This window comes from Asterias amurensis, chromosome 10 (genome assembly GCF_032118995.1).
Source record: "Asterias amurensis chromosome 10, ASM3211899v1".
NCBI classification, from domain to species: domain Eukaryota; kingdom Metazoa; phylum Echinodermata; class Asteroidea; order Forcipulatida; family Asteriidae; genus Asterias; species Asterias amurensis.
Window position 1 is genome coordinate 3,766,806 of NC_092657.1, and position 15,209 is coordinate 3,782,014.

General features: G+C 39.8%; 1 protein-coding gene across 1 annotated transcript; it reads right to left on the reverse strand.

Moving 5' to 3' along the window:
• Window positions 1–15: 15 nt before the first annotated feature.
• LOC139943178 (uncharacterized) lies at window positions 16–12,997 on the reverse strand. The gene is made up of 9 exons (XM_071939993.1): window positions 7,736–12,997; window positions 7,287–7,459; window positions 6,684–6,885; window positions 5,631–5,795; window positions 4,855–5,036; window positions 3,942–4,014; window positions 2,922–3,086; window positions 2,141–2,282; window positions 16–1,508 (listed from the first exon to the last, which is right to left on the reverse strand). The coding sequence occupies exons 1-9, from the start codon at window positions 8,079–8,081 to the stop codon at window positions 1,397–1,399; spliced, it is 1,560 nt and encodes a 519-aa protein (XP_071796094.1). The 5' UTR covers window positions 8,082–12,997; the 3' UTR covers window positions 16–1,396.
• Window positions 12,998–15,209: the final 2,212 nt, after the last annotated feature.

Genomic DNA, 15,209 nt, shown 5'->3' on the forward strand with positions numbered 1-15,209 from the left:
TATAAATTTAAAAACATTTATACGGTGTAACTAAATCCATGTGTAGGTTATATTTTAACAATGTCTGGTAAAATGAGTTTGTGGCCGCAAGCTACCATTTAAAAGTAGTCATAGATTAGTAACTCCTTGCCTGGTATGCACCTCCATCCTACAATCTAGACTGTTTTAAGAGGAATATCAATTCCTACACTCAGCTCCTTTGAGTTAATTTAATCTATAATCATTTATTATTGTAACCCCTTACCAAGAGTGGCTTTCTCGTTTGGGGCAAATTTGCATATAACAAACTCAAAAACTTTATTACCATAAAACCTTACTTTGTGAGACGCACTGCTGCCTGGTCATGGGAGTTGTTAAAAACTTATGGTAACTCCTAAGTTGGGACGAGTAACTCCAGATATGACTAGTCTTAACTCTTTGTGAAATCCACCAGAGTTTGCTAACTGGAGGTAGCTACACAAAAGCTTGTCCCAAACAATGTGACATATAGGGTGCATTCGTTTAGCTTCCCTGGGTCGACCCCACGGTGCTCACTCGGGTGAGCTCCTGACAAGGGCTAATCGAACGATCACACTCGCCCTCTCGTGGTGACGGCATGCTCCTCAGGTCGCCCCAGGTGACCCACTTCACGAGCAGGGCACTGGGGGCTGACCCGGGTGAGCCCCGTCAAAGCTATTCGAACTTACTCGGGCAGACCAGGGTCGACACAGGGAAGCTAAACCAACGCACCCATAGCAACATGAGCAACTGTCTCTAGTCTGGGGTAATCAAACTTAAGCTGGTAACTTGTAACTAAGCAAGTTTTTACACCAACCATTCTTCAAATCTGACTCACAAATGGCTTTATTACAGTTCTTAAAACTCAACTTTCAAATATTTCTACATCTCAAAAGTGTTTATGATACAAAAGGCACGCATCTTCCTTCTCTAAACCAAGGAGGTTCAGGGGGCTTCATCCTCTAATAATAATAATGACGTCTTCTATAGCGCCGGTATCCATAAAAAGTGCTCATGGCGCTTGCTCCAATAAAAGTATTCCCCCTTGGTTGTTCTCCAGCAGTGCAAAAAACAAGAACAAATGTCTAGTGAGTGTTACTGAAATGTCTTTGAAAAAGATGGGTCTTCAGGGTTGATTTGAAGGTTTCTATTGTCTGGATGGCTCTGATAGAATGTGGTAGACCGTTCCACACCTTCCCTGCAGCTACATGGAAAGAGCGGGATCCCCATGAATTATTTCCAGCATGTTCCACAAGACCAAGACCACCGCCTACAGCCAATTTGTCGATCTTGTTATATATCCATTGAAGTTCAGTGTTGTCATGGTTGTGAATTATTCCCAATTCTCAAAACTTGAACATGTACTGATTAAATTCTATCCTTGAAGCAGTATGTTCATTCAATTTGTCTCTTGTCCAAAATATCTAACAGCTAAGTCTCTCTTTGGCAGTAACTCTTGACCTACGACCTTTGGCTTTGTTTCTTTGGGTTTCTGCACTTCTTGAGCTTTTCTGTAGGAATGAAAAAACATAACTTTAAATGTAACCATAATCATGTTACTGAAAATTTATAGTAGAGTACATAATCAAGGACAAGATACCTTAACTATAAAGTACAAGGATACAGCTGGGAAAAAAAACCAGAAAACAACTTTCAGCGAATCCTTCACTAAAAACAGAAGTTTCTGAGGTTTTGCTTAAATTTGACAAAAGAAACAAATGTTTTAACATGAGGTTGACCCCACTGTTTCTGGTTAACGTTGCAAGCCCCCTTGTTTGCAGGTTTCCTCAGGCTTGCGAGCTACAGTCATGACAGTGATTAAGTTCACTTGTGAGGCATCCTTGGTCTCACACTTACAAATAATGGGTGCGTTCGATAAGCCTCCCTGCGTCGACCCCGCAGTGCTCACTCGGGTGAGCCCCTGACAAGAGCTAATCGAACGATCACACTCGTCCTCTCGTGGTGACGGCATGCACCTCAGGTCACCCCAAGTGATCCACTCCACAAGCAGGGCACTGGGGGCTGACCCGGGTGAGCCCTGTCAAAGCTATTCGGGTCGAACCAGGAAGCTAAACGAATGCACCCATTGATAATCCTTAGAACTTATAAAATATGTGAGTTTAGGAGACTTTTTATAACTTACGGTTTTCTTGGTAGAGGTGAATTAAAGATCCCTCCCTTCTTGTTGTTCATTGCTTTCTGGACTTGAGACGGTTGGTGCATTCTCTCCCACTCGACCAGCTCATAGTTATTGGCGCAGTGGATGCATTTCACTTCATTGTTTCCTATATGCAAATTAAGAACAGGTCACAACCGGTTACATCTGGTCCAAACTTGATTAAAGCAGCTGTTTGCAACAATATCATGGACCAGTTAGAACCGGTTGAGCCAACTCTTGTTGCAGCATGCAGCTACTGGAAACATATGTGGTTTTGAGACTAGTTATAGATCAGGAACAGGTTACAACCGGTTTCATCTAAGTCTTAACTTGACTATAGCAGCCGATTGCAATATTTAATGAAATTAGTGGACTAGTTTATAACCGGTTGAAGCCCAGTCAACTCTTGCAGCAGCAGCTACTCGTATGTGATTTTGAGACCAGTTGGATCAGTTATATTTGGACACAGCAGAAACTTAGAAATTGTTAACTTTATACAACCAGTTCCACTCAACATTTTAAACTTGGCTAGGAGCAGTTGGATCCAGTTTATTCCACTTGGATCCAGTTACAACTTGACACGTTTAAATCTTTTGAATTTAACCAATTTCGTTAATCATTTTAAACGGTGTTAGGACCAGTTGGGTTCAGTGAAATTTGGCCAGTCCCAGCTTTCTGAGAGTCCTTGGCTTCATAAACAGAATAAATCAATGACAAAAATGAAGAAAAGTTTACTTCTAAAACAATTCTTTAAAAGACACCTTACCTGCTTTGCTCATCCGCTGTGGGTGGCCGGAGCGTCTAGCACAGTCCATAGGAGTCTCCTCTCTGTCATTGACTACATCAAGCCGACCATTGTGCTGGAGGCAGCAGTTGAAGCATTCAGCATGACCACCAGTAGCAGCTAGATGAGCTGGTGTGTTGCCATGATCTATAGGGGGAACAAGCCGTGTAGAAATGAAATCTATAGAAATCTTAAAGTCCAAAATCAACAACAGAAATCTTCTTCAAATCACACGGGGGGCTCTTTCGGTACAAGTTGATTCACGCAAATGTTCCTCGATATTGTGTTGTTTTTCCTTTTACCTTATATGAACTAGCTCGGTCCACCATTTTGTAGAACTAAAGGTTTGACTCCACAAAGTGGTTGACTGTGTTAAAGGAACACGTTGCCTTGGAACGGTCGAGTTGGTCTTTGAAAAGCGTTTGTAATCGTTTTTTATAAAATGCATATGGGTAGAAAGATGTTGTAAAAGTAGAATACAATGATCCACACAAACATGCCTCGAAATTGCGTGGTTTTCCTTTTACCTTGTCGACTAACACGTCGGCCATTTATGGGGGTCAAAATTTTGACTCCCATAAATGGCCGACCATGTTAGTTCGCACAGTAGAAGGAAAACCACGCAATTTCGAGGCAAACTTGTGTGGATCATTGTATTCTACTTTTAAAACATCTTTCCAACCATATGCATTTTATAAAAAACGGTTACAAACGCTTTTGTTTAGACCAACTCGTCCGATGCAAGGCAACGTGTTCCTTTAAATCACGAAGTAAATGGAAAACCACACAATTTCAAGGTATATTTGTGTGGATCATTGGTGTACTTTAAAAAACAGCTTTCCAAAATATTCATTTCATTACATTGCCTTCATAAAGCGCCCATTCCAAAGACAAACTGTCCTTTAATTCCTTGTTGTTATACCACCAATCTTCCACTTTCTTTTGATATACTTTTGTGCTTACTCACTTTAAATTTCAAAAAATTTCTAAATTTGTTCTTACTGTCTGTAGCTGTGGCATCCACTCCTTTTTCCAATAACCAATGCAGACAGGTCATCGCTCCAAAATAAGCCGCCTGGAAAAAAATAAAGAATTTAAAAGACAGAAATCTTGAGCCAAACTCTTCACAAACTTTAAGTTAATTTTGTATTTTACGAAGGTATATATTAGCCTCATGGCAAGTAAAGTTTATCTTTCAGTTAGATAACTTTGTCCCATGATACATGTAAGTTAACGTTGTCTTGTGGTAAGTTAACTTTAACACAAGACAAAGTAAACTTTCTCATGTGATTATTTAACTTTGTCTTGTGTTAAACTAACTTTGTCTTTTGGGAAGATAACTTAGTCTCATGGTAGGTAAAAGGCAGTGGACACTATTGGTAATTGTCAAAGACTAGCCTTCACAGTTGGTGTATCTCAACATATGCATAAAATAACAAACCTGTGAAAATTTGAGCTCAATCGGTCATCGAACTTGCGAGATAATAATGAAAGAAAAAAAACACCCTTGTCACACGAAGTTGTGTGCGTTTAGATGGTTGATTTCGAGACCTCAAGTTCTAAATCTGAGGTCTCAAAATCAAATTCGTGGAAAATTACTTCTTTCTCGAAAACTATGGCACTTCAGAGGGAGCCGTTTCTCACGATGTTTTATACCATCAACCTCTCCCTATTTACTCGCTACCAAGTAAGGTATTATGCTAATAATTATTTTGAGTAATTACCAATAGTGTCCACTGCCTTTAACCTCATCTTGTGGTAATTAAAACTTGGTATTGTGCTTAGTTAATTTTATCTTGGTAAGTTAACTTTGTCTTCTGGTTAGTTAATTTTTTCTCGTGATAAACTACTCCATCCAAACGAATCCTGACTTAAGACTTCATATCTAAGTAATCGTTAAGTTTTTCAAACGTACCATGTGGGCAGGCGTCTTCCCCGAGCCATCCTTGGTCATCAGCTCTGTGCCATTCTTGACAAGAAATCTCAGGCAGTCTAAGTGGTCTTTCTTAGCAGCAAAGTGAGCGGGAATACACCCAGCTTGATCAGTGGCCAAGATGTCACAGTTCCCCTGGACGAATAGGATCAGGCTCTCCAGGCCTGGAAAATAACCAGAAAATGTTGAAACAAATGTAGAACAAAAAATTGAAATTGATAAAATGTTAACCCCCTACCCAACACTATGAAAATCTATGCTCTTTCGGATTTGGCTGAAATTCAATGAGCTGTTTCTGTTTCACCATGCTGTAAGGGAATTGTAATTCCATTATTACAATTCCATTAAACCATCTTGAAAACACACAATTACACACACAATTATGCCCAACTCTTGAAAAACACCTTGTTTGAGTATTTGCAAGACTCGTTACTGAACTTCTTGTCTCAACATAAAGTGGATTAGGATCAGTAAGTTGCCTTGCTCGCTTGAATTACAGAGCGAATTGTTTGTTGATACAGTAACACAAAATTGCTAATTTTGGCACATTTGATTTGTGACTCTGTCTCTTTCTCACTCATGTGGCAAAGTCCAGCAACATGTCATCATTGCAAATGTGGTATCATTTTAAAGAGGAACATTTCAGCTTTGCATTGATATTTATCTAAATACAAAGAGAGTCATAAATATTACAAATATACTTGATAGAAAAAAGTTTCCTAACTTCTTGTGAGCAGTTTATTAATATATGACGGTACCTCCATGGATTGCGCCCATATGGGCGGGTCTCCTTCCTTGGTGGTCAGACGTCTCAATGTCGATGCCCTTACTCAGGAGGTAGCTGAGTATCTTTGGGTGGTTCCTCTGGGCGGCCAGGTGGGCGGGGCTTCGTCCATTCTTATCCTCCAGCGACGTATCAGCTCCTACAATTGAAGTGTTTTTATGTCAATACTTTGCAAAAACCACAAGGGACACCGACTTGGTAAAGATTTTAAACAACTTTCGCTTAGAAACATTGACTAGAGCAGGACTTGATTCTGTGACCCATGGATTAAAGGCAGTGGACAATATTGGTAATTATCAAAGACTAGTCTTCTTAAGCTTGGGCGTCTGATTTATTTTATTCACAATATATCGCCGACAATATATCGCGATATTCGATATAATCGCGATTAATTAAATTTGACATAATCAGTCTTCAAGCTCCAAGTGAAAGTTGTAGAAGAGACAGTCATAGCATAAGAGAGGTGTTCTAATGACCTATTCTTCTGGTTTTACTCCAAACCTATGGGGTGCAAGATGTCTCAGCTAGCAAATACATCGCGATATTTAATCGATATCGCGATATATCGATATTTCGATTAAAACCAAATCCATCCGATATCAAAATCGTTTCCAAATTAATATAGCAATATTCGATAATATCGTGATATCGCCCAAGCTTAAGTCTTCTTAACTTGGTGTATCTCAACATATGCATCAAATATCAAACCTGTGAAAATTTGAGCTCGATTGGTCGTCGGAGTTGTGACATAACTATGAAGGAAGAAAAAAAACCTTGTCACACAAAGTTGTGTGCTTTCAGATGCTTGATTTAGAGACCTCAAATTCTAAACTTGAGGTCTCAAAATCAAGTTCTCGGAAAATAGAGATCTCAACCGCTAAGTATCAATTTATGCCAAAGTACAAATCACAATGGCAATATTGACAACTAATCTTAACATGATTCTCATTAGTACTTTATGACATCGAGCCATGTCGCTCACTCTAGCTAAAAAATCGAACAAGTTTCAAACAGAAAGTTGTTTTACCTTTTTCCGCTAAAACCTGCAAGCATTCCAATTCTCCCTGGAATGCGGCAATGTGACATGAACTCTGACCTTCGACATCGACCGCATCGATGTCATCTGCAAGGTCAAGGAGTAATGTCAGGACATTGGGGTGACCTCCGACACAGGCCTCATGCAGTAGAGTCCGATTCTTGATGGTGCGAATACTGGTATCTGCACCAGCCTATAAATCAACGACAACAATTTTTGTTTTCCATGGGTCAAAAATATAATTAGGCTTAAATGCAATCATCATTAGGTGTTTTGGCACGTGCTCTGATTGTTTAAGATCAGCAGAGTGGTTGGTTTGAGTAAGTCCTGACCCTTGTGTCTTTATAAGAAATACACTTATAACCACTATTGCTCCTCCTTCAGATAGGATAACTGTTCTTATCATCAAGTACGTGCTAATCCTCCAATCAGATTTGCAGAATGGAGTGGCTTTTTATATCAACTTGTCCGATCTGCCCTGAAGTCTTGAGCTTCAGGGCAGAGATTGAGCTTCGCTACAATTGTTGTTAAGAGAAAAGGTGCACTTGGGGTGCCAAAACACACCAAGCTTAAAAGTGTTCATTATTACAATACCTCGAGAAGTTGTCTTGCAACATCAACCTGCCCGTACTGGCATGCCCTGAGGAGGGCAGTCCTGTAGTCTCCGGTCCGACCGAAGTTAGGGTCAGCCGAGCTCTCTCTGAGAACCCTACGTACAGCGGAGGAATCCCCCTTCTCTGCTGCTTCCATCAACTCATGGGTAGAATCTATAAAATTGAAGAAAACAAAAATAAAGTACAATTGTTAAAGACAGATCATTTTTGTGATTTTGGGTTGAAAAAAAGTTTTGACTAGAGTGGGACTCTATACCAAGGACCTCCTGATTCGTGCCAGCGCTCTACCAACTGAGCTATTGTAGCCCTATGTTGGCAGTCTCCCTATTTTGTCAACATCTTTGCTCAAATAATAAACAAATAATTTGACTTCACCCTCGCTAAAACTCTGCAAAAAAATCAAACATGAAATGGCGTCCAATTATATACCTGTAACTGACACACAGACTGCCATACTCATAGTGCTTGCCGTTCTCCTACCAGCGGGGGAGACTCTCCTCTCGCCTATTGTTGGCATCCTCCCCCTGTTTCTGTTCTTTGTCCTGCCATCAACGAGACCTTCTTCGTCAGTTCCCTCCGTCAAAAATGCTCCAGCTCGCCCTCCGCTGCGGTTGGCACGATTCCGCAACGCCGCGATGCGACTATCATCAGAGTCGTCAGCGTTCTGGTGGAAGTACGAGATCTTCTCGCCAAGTGTCATTGTTCTTTCTCGCAGGACGATGTTCGGATGTGGCTGGCTTTGCCGAAGATTGTTATAAAGTTCTTTTCTTGCCATTGTATAAACTCTCTGGGACGGCAAGAAAAATCTTCAAGAGTCTACTTTATCCATGTAGTTGATCCTCGCCACAAAAATATTGATAATCAGAAACAATCGACTCCAACTTTTCATAGCCATTCAGATGCATCTTTGTCAACTTTAAAAGTTCCTGAGTCCACCAGGCATTTCACATAGTCTCCATCGAACTTCGCATCTGCCTCTAACTTACATGGAATATAATTAAGGGAGGTTCGCAGTAGCACCATGTGTAAATCTCTTTTGAGTCGTGTTGCTTCTGAACAGAACTGGTGGTTTATAACTCAACGTTTCGATCAGTATGCTCAGATCGTCTTCAGGAGAATGGAGTTATTACCAGCTCGAGTATGATAGCCCTATTACTCTTCTGCATGCCACCACAAAGTTCCATACATGGTAACAAAAGCCAAAAGCCATTGGGTCGTTGCTTGCAAGTCAAAATGTTGCAGACTTAGCGATCTCTGCCACCACACAGACAGCTCATCAGTCCAGTCTTAACCTCGATTGAAGACAATTTCAGACTAAAAACTAAGATACTATCACAAGAAGGTTTGTCTCTCTCAAAGGTCTTGAAGCAATTATCCTCTGGTAGGGGCACTCTATTCCTCGTAGAGGAAAATATAAACTTGTATTGGAAATTTCCAAAAGGGCACTACAGCCTACAGGTGACGTGGGATATTACCAGACCTGCTCTCAACTGATGATGAAGAACAGACTCTAAAAAGACTTTGTCACACGTTGATGATGGGCTCCTGTCAGTTCAGGGAAGTTGTCCAAACTGTTTTCCGTTTTGCCAGTAAAAACACCTGGATTTCTCACATCAGAGGGAAGAGATTTGACGCCAGCTCTGTGATTAATTCGCGGACGTTTTAAAATGAACTATAGGAGATAAGAGCAAATGCAATAAAGATATTTTGTCTGTGATCGATCAGTATCAATGGGTCGTTTAACTGTACTGTGAAAGACAGAAATCCTTGAGGGTTTGACACTTCTATGGTTTTGATAAAGAACTGCGAACAATAGATCAACATTTAGCTTGCAGCCTGTGGAAGAAACACCCTGTCATGCACCTGGCTGAATTTTCAAAACAAAATTTAGACTCCTTTTAGTGCACTAATACATGTATGGCGTAATGTCCCAGGTAGAGTGTCTTGCTTAAGGACACAAGTGCCATGACCACGGAATCAAGCCCACACTCTGCTGATTAATAATTACCAGCAATTTAGTTACTTCTTACAACAACAAAACGTTCACACCTCAAAAATTTGTTAAACTTAAAAATCAAAAGTAGACAAAAAAGTTGATGATGAGGCATTCCCTAATAGAACAACACCATGGTCCTGCAAAAACATAACATTAAGGTGTTGGTCAGCTCAGCATCAACTTCCTCAAGGCAGCAGAGAGCCGAGTGGCAGAGTTAACCGTAAACTTTCCTACCAGAAAGCTTGTTGAAAAATTTTTACCAAGAAAGTCTCAACATCCTTCAACCATGGAGGAAAGGAATGCCAGTGCATCAAGCAGAACGATTCAAGGTTTCCTTTTACAAATACTTGTACTTCTCTCTGGAAATACAACCCAGCAGGCAACCCATATGGCTGGCAATTGTCTAGACATCAACATCCTTCGATTGCGGAGCAGGTGTCTACAAGTTTCTCTGAGGTCTCGGGGGGGGGAGAAAAAACCGACACCCATTGCCTTGGTGCCCTGTGCTTTTGCTGTGGTGCCTTTTGCAAAGTTCAAATAAAAGTTTACATTTTCCTCGTAGAAGTGCCCCTTTTCTAAAATTCAAACGAGAACTGAAAAATCTCCTATCAATACTTTGAAATGAGTCTATCAATTATGAACAGCAGTGCCGCTCACAAAGTAAGTTTTTATGGTCGTTAACTTTTGGAGTGCTTGCCAATCTCTGACCCTACCGTAAGTTTACAGCTGATGTAAATATTTATTTTAAAAGTTCAAGAGGGCATGGAAGCAAAGACCAGTGGCATATAAATAATTTTCTAAAGGTCAAACATGTACATGTACCTAACACTTGAACACTGAGCGACAAGTATCCTTTGAACTGCCATGATTAAAGCAAGAATAAAACCCAAACTCAAAACTAAGGAAATTTTGAAGCCACCACAACTTGGACACAAAGAAAAAAGCTTCTACACACAGCTACAGTCCAACAAATGTAAAATTCCGTTACTGAAGCATTTCAAACTTCTTTCCCAAAATCATTTCTTAAAATGTTCCCATCCATGTAAAGAAATCAAAGAAAACTTCTCCACAAGAGCTGTCCAAGAAATGTAAACTTCTGTTAACTGAAGCTACTTGCATTTCAAACTCCCTTTCACAAAATCTCTTCTGACACATAAAAATCCATCCAATCCGTCTAAAGAGAAACAAAGAAAATTTCTCCACCCCGTCGAAAAATCCTAAAATCCGTTATCTGAAACTACCTGGATTTCATACTCCTTTCACCAAATCATTTCTGATCCAAAGAAAACTTCTCCACACAGCTGTCAAAAAAATGTAAAATTCTGTTACTGAAGCTACTTGCATTTCAAACTCCTTTCAACAAAACACTTCTGATATCCTATCAGTCCAAAGAAACCCACAGAAAATGTCTCCACACAGCCGTCCAAGAACTGTTAATTCCGCAACCTACTTTCATTTTAGCAGTCAGGCTTTTGACTCCCATAGAAACAGTGACGTTAACAGGCACATGTAGATCACAGAAGCTTAATACATATGTACTACTATGTTTTCTTGTTCTTTTGTGTCTTGAATAAGCAGCAGTTTATAACAGGATTTGTGAGCCTGTGTCAATCTTTATCTCATCACCCACCAATCTGCGCTAATCTGTTTTTAACATACCTGTCCAATATTTGCAAAAGGTCTAAGACCAAACATGTATTTGGATTATAGCTGTACTTATAATCATGTAGTAATACATGTCGTCAAATTGTGCAAAGGTGAAGTCAAACATGGAACTTCAAAACTATAACTCAAAACTAGAAGAGTGTTGAGTCACTCTTTCAGGAGATTGGGTTCATCTTTTTCTCAGTAATTCTTCCAAAGTGTATTCAAGATACTTTTCTTATAGATTCAGATTGCATGGGATGTTACTTCTGGGGTCCTTCAAGGTTCAGTTCTTGGTCCTTTTAATAATCGTTCATCCAACATGGTTGTTTAAAACAATGAATTTGCTGTGGAATTGGCTGTGAATACTACTTTGGCTTATTAACTTCACTGTCACAGAGCATAGAGAGAGTGAGTTATTTTGGTCTCAACTTTTCAATTGTTCGACTAGTCTGCTCTAGTCATCGTCAGGCGACGTTCAGAGCTAATGGAGCCATATCTAAAAAAACACCATTATAACAAACAAGTTTGCTCTTTGTAATAGAGGGTTTTAAATCCCCACTTAGCGCACCACCCTGTAAGAAACTTATCCACCAGCAGTGTATAATTGCTTCCGAAGTCGGTAATTGCCTTCCACTGCTCACTAAGCTTCTCCCAACAATGGCGACAGATACTCTAACAACAACAGACCATGCAAAGAATGCTTCAACGGAACTGGTTTAAAAGGTCCTAGGTTTGGGTGATTATTTTAGGAGCTGGTTGTTTGTAAGTGCAGTGTTTGGCTGATCCAACTTATGTCACAGATAGCACATTTAGTTTTTAAAAGATGCTATGTCAATTTTTGTTTGCCGAATTTTACCCCACAATTAAGTTCTAAGTTTTAAGTTTGTTTATATAACATGTATAAGGCCAAGGACAAAAGAAATTCCAGCAAAATACTGCATTTTTTTAGTCAGAGTACATCAACTACATTGTAATAAACCTAAAACCAACCAAACCAAAACAAATGCTCTTCATTTTGAACAAAGAGTGAAAGAACACTGCCAGTCGAAATAGAAACTTCTCCAAGAGTCTTTCCCGTAGCTGTATTTCTCAAATTGAAACGACTGTTGACTTATTTTCTCAACTCAAGAGCCACTCAGCCCAACATTATCTCCTCCGAAAGGCTTTGTACTTCTTGAGGATGTATTCCAAGAAGCAAGGAAAAGCTTCCCCTCTTTGGCTGATCTGATTGGAAGTTTGTACAGGTGCCAGGTGGATCTTGACTTTTAAATAGACTTTCCTCAAGGCGTTACATTTCTATCCTACTTTATTATTGCATTGGGACATTTAGACTGCCAGTGTAAGCAGACGAACACATGAGGCTTGAGTAGAATGTAAGGCTATCTGTTGATTCCAATTTCCTTCTTGTGGTGGTCTTGATGGATTTGTTACTATGGTGATAATACTATCCTCCAATCAGGCTTCAGTAAAAATACAATCATCCAACGAGTGCTTGAGAACTTGCTGCTTAAGTTACACTGCAGACGCAAAGTTGATCAATTAGGACACAGCCTTGTGCAAGGTTTGCCCAACTTTGGGCCCAAATCATCTCTCAATTCACTCGTTCATCAATAGCTTTTTCACTAGTCCATATTCCATGTGAATTGCTGATACTTTTCAACTCTGAACTTGCCAGCCAAACCACTTGCAGAGTCCACTGTTAAGGGAGATGTTACAAAAAACTCAGCCATTGACAGAAACCTTTAAACTTGTAACGTAGTCCAGCAGAAGAAAAAAAAATATTCGTCGGTTTGAAGTTATTCCAAATCCATTTTTTAGAAGAAGGTAAAAAGCAAACTTTGTTGAGAGTTTAAAATAAAAAACCCTGGTTATTCTCACAGCTCCAGAACTCAATTCTCCTTGATGTTGTTCGTCGGTTTAAAGTTGTTCCAAATCCATAGTCCGGAAGTAGGTAAAAAATAACTTTGTCGAGAAAAAAAACCACTGGTTCTTCTCACAACTAACAGTCCTCCTTCATGGTGTATGTAACTAACCTGTGGGAAAAAAAGTCAACTGCATTCCAGACACATAGGAACAGACTCTCAGGTAAAATCACTGCCGTAATAGACTTGTTCCAGTCCGCTCACCAAAGGCGGTAAAACTACAAAACATGCTTTAATAAATAAAGCCATGTTTACTCTTGTTGTGTACACATGTTTCTAAGCATTATTGTACGTGGTACAATGTACCTGTGATGTGAGTTACAAGGGTCGGGTTGCATTCATTAAGGCTACCATTCAAAAAAGCATCTAATCGTGTTTATTCGAGGATAACAAATTCTAACAAGCGGGGAGAGACAGGCGGAAGTTTACCTCCGTTGACAAGTCAAACCCCTAAAAGTGACGGATTACAACCCACAATAACCCATGAAGGGTCGCATGACTGGGCCTTTAAGAGAAGTGTATCCTGGCAACCAAACATCCTAGTCAAGTTGGCTAGACTTGTCCAAGTCTCACTTTAGGTCTAGGGTGTGAGGAGTCTCCTGAATAGATCAGAACATTATCGATGCCAGCAGGCATATAGGCCTATGTAAATATAATATGTTACTTTTTAGATCTCTGTTGGCGGGTCAGACGTGTATCCACGTACTTGACTGTGGTTTGGGCACTGACCTGGTTACTAGTCTTTTTTCTTTATGTTTCTTTCTTTATCTTTTTCTTCCATTCTGTGCCCTTTTAACTTGTATGTAAAGGGCTGCATTATAAATATTAAACATCATCATTATTAGTATAAAGGCCCGGTCCCACTGCAGCCATAACGAGAACGATAACGATAACGACGCAGAGAGAACGCATTCAATTGGTTGAAAGAGCGTGTGCGTTTTCTGCGTGGAGCAATTCGACCAAAATGCGTTCTCTTTGCGTCGTGGTCGTTATCGTTTTGGTTATCGCTGCAGTGGGACCGGGCCTTTACTTTGATTTTGTAGTAACATTCTGTCACTTTGGTTTTAAACTGAAAGACATGTACTTCCCTTCAATAATACAAACCTGCATCTTCTCAGATTTCAAGGTCCCCCCTTTCTACACATACACTGCGATAGGTTTGACCATGGAGGTAGAAATTTCTACCTCCACGGTTTGACAAATTCTGAAAAAGTTTTCCTTGTAGCATTTTGCTGGGCGTGGGAAAGTACTGAGTATTTACAGTGTTTCACACACATCAGTGTATATCACTGAGAAACCAAATCAATAATGCTGTTGTAAAAGAACATATTTTAAAGATTCTCCTATTTGGGTTTATTGCTTGTTTTTGTGTACTTTGCTTTTTTTATTCCATTGAGTGTTTTTTTTTTATGGCTGAGAAGGTTGTAAAAGAGTTTGCCTTGGGCAAAAGATTTTTACATTGTGAACACAAAACAAATTGGCATTCCCTCTTCCATGCGGAAGCCATGCTCGGTGAAGTATTACAACACTTGCTGTTATGGTGCAAAGGGTTAGGCTACAAAACAGTTTGTGGTATACTGCCTTTACTTAGGCCACAGACATTAAAAAACACGTTTCCTTCAATGCAATGCAGAGTTAGTTAGTTATAGCTCTGTCTGGTTCAAACATTCCCTTTTTTGCATCCCATGTGGGGAGACATCCATTGTCCCTGTTCTGTAGATCTTCCCATAGACTTTGTACATGATAAGATTCCATGTGGAGCACCCGGCAGGGGTCAATTTCACAAAGAGTTAGGACTCATCTTATCTCCGAGTTAGGACGAGCTAACTTAGGATTAATCTTTTAAAGGTATGCATGCTACAGTGCAGGGTTGGGACTCATCCTAAGTCCTAAGATTAGTCTTAAGTTGAGGACGAGTTTTGTGAAATCGACTGCAGGTCTTTAGAATTTCCCTATGGAGTTTTTTTTATTTTCCTTTTTTTTGTTTTGTCCCTGGTCTCCATTAGCATGCCATAAGGTAGTGAATATGAAATCATCAGGGTGCAATGTGGCCACAAATTAATTAAAATGTGTTTTGTGTGAGTATTTCTTCATACAATAATGGTCCATTGCAAGGCGGAATAGGTGTACAGTGTGTGTAGTTTAATTTTAGTCGGATAACAACTGATCAAATGAAGTTCATACTAAATCCATCTTTGTGTGAAATATTTCCCTCTACATTCAAGAAAACTGTAGGCCCTATCCGAAAATCTAAAAGAATGCTCTCTCGACCCCCCCCCCCCTTGATGTTTAAGTTGTCTTAAAAACTTTCAACATGTGCAAACAAAAGTTTATCTTT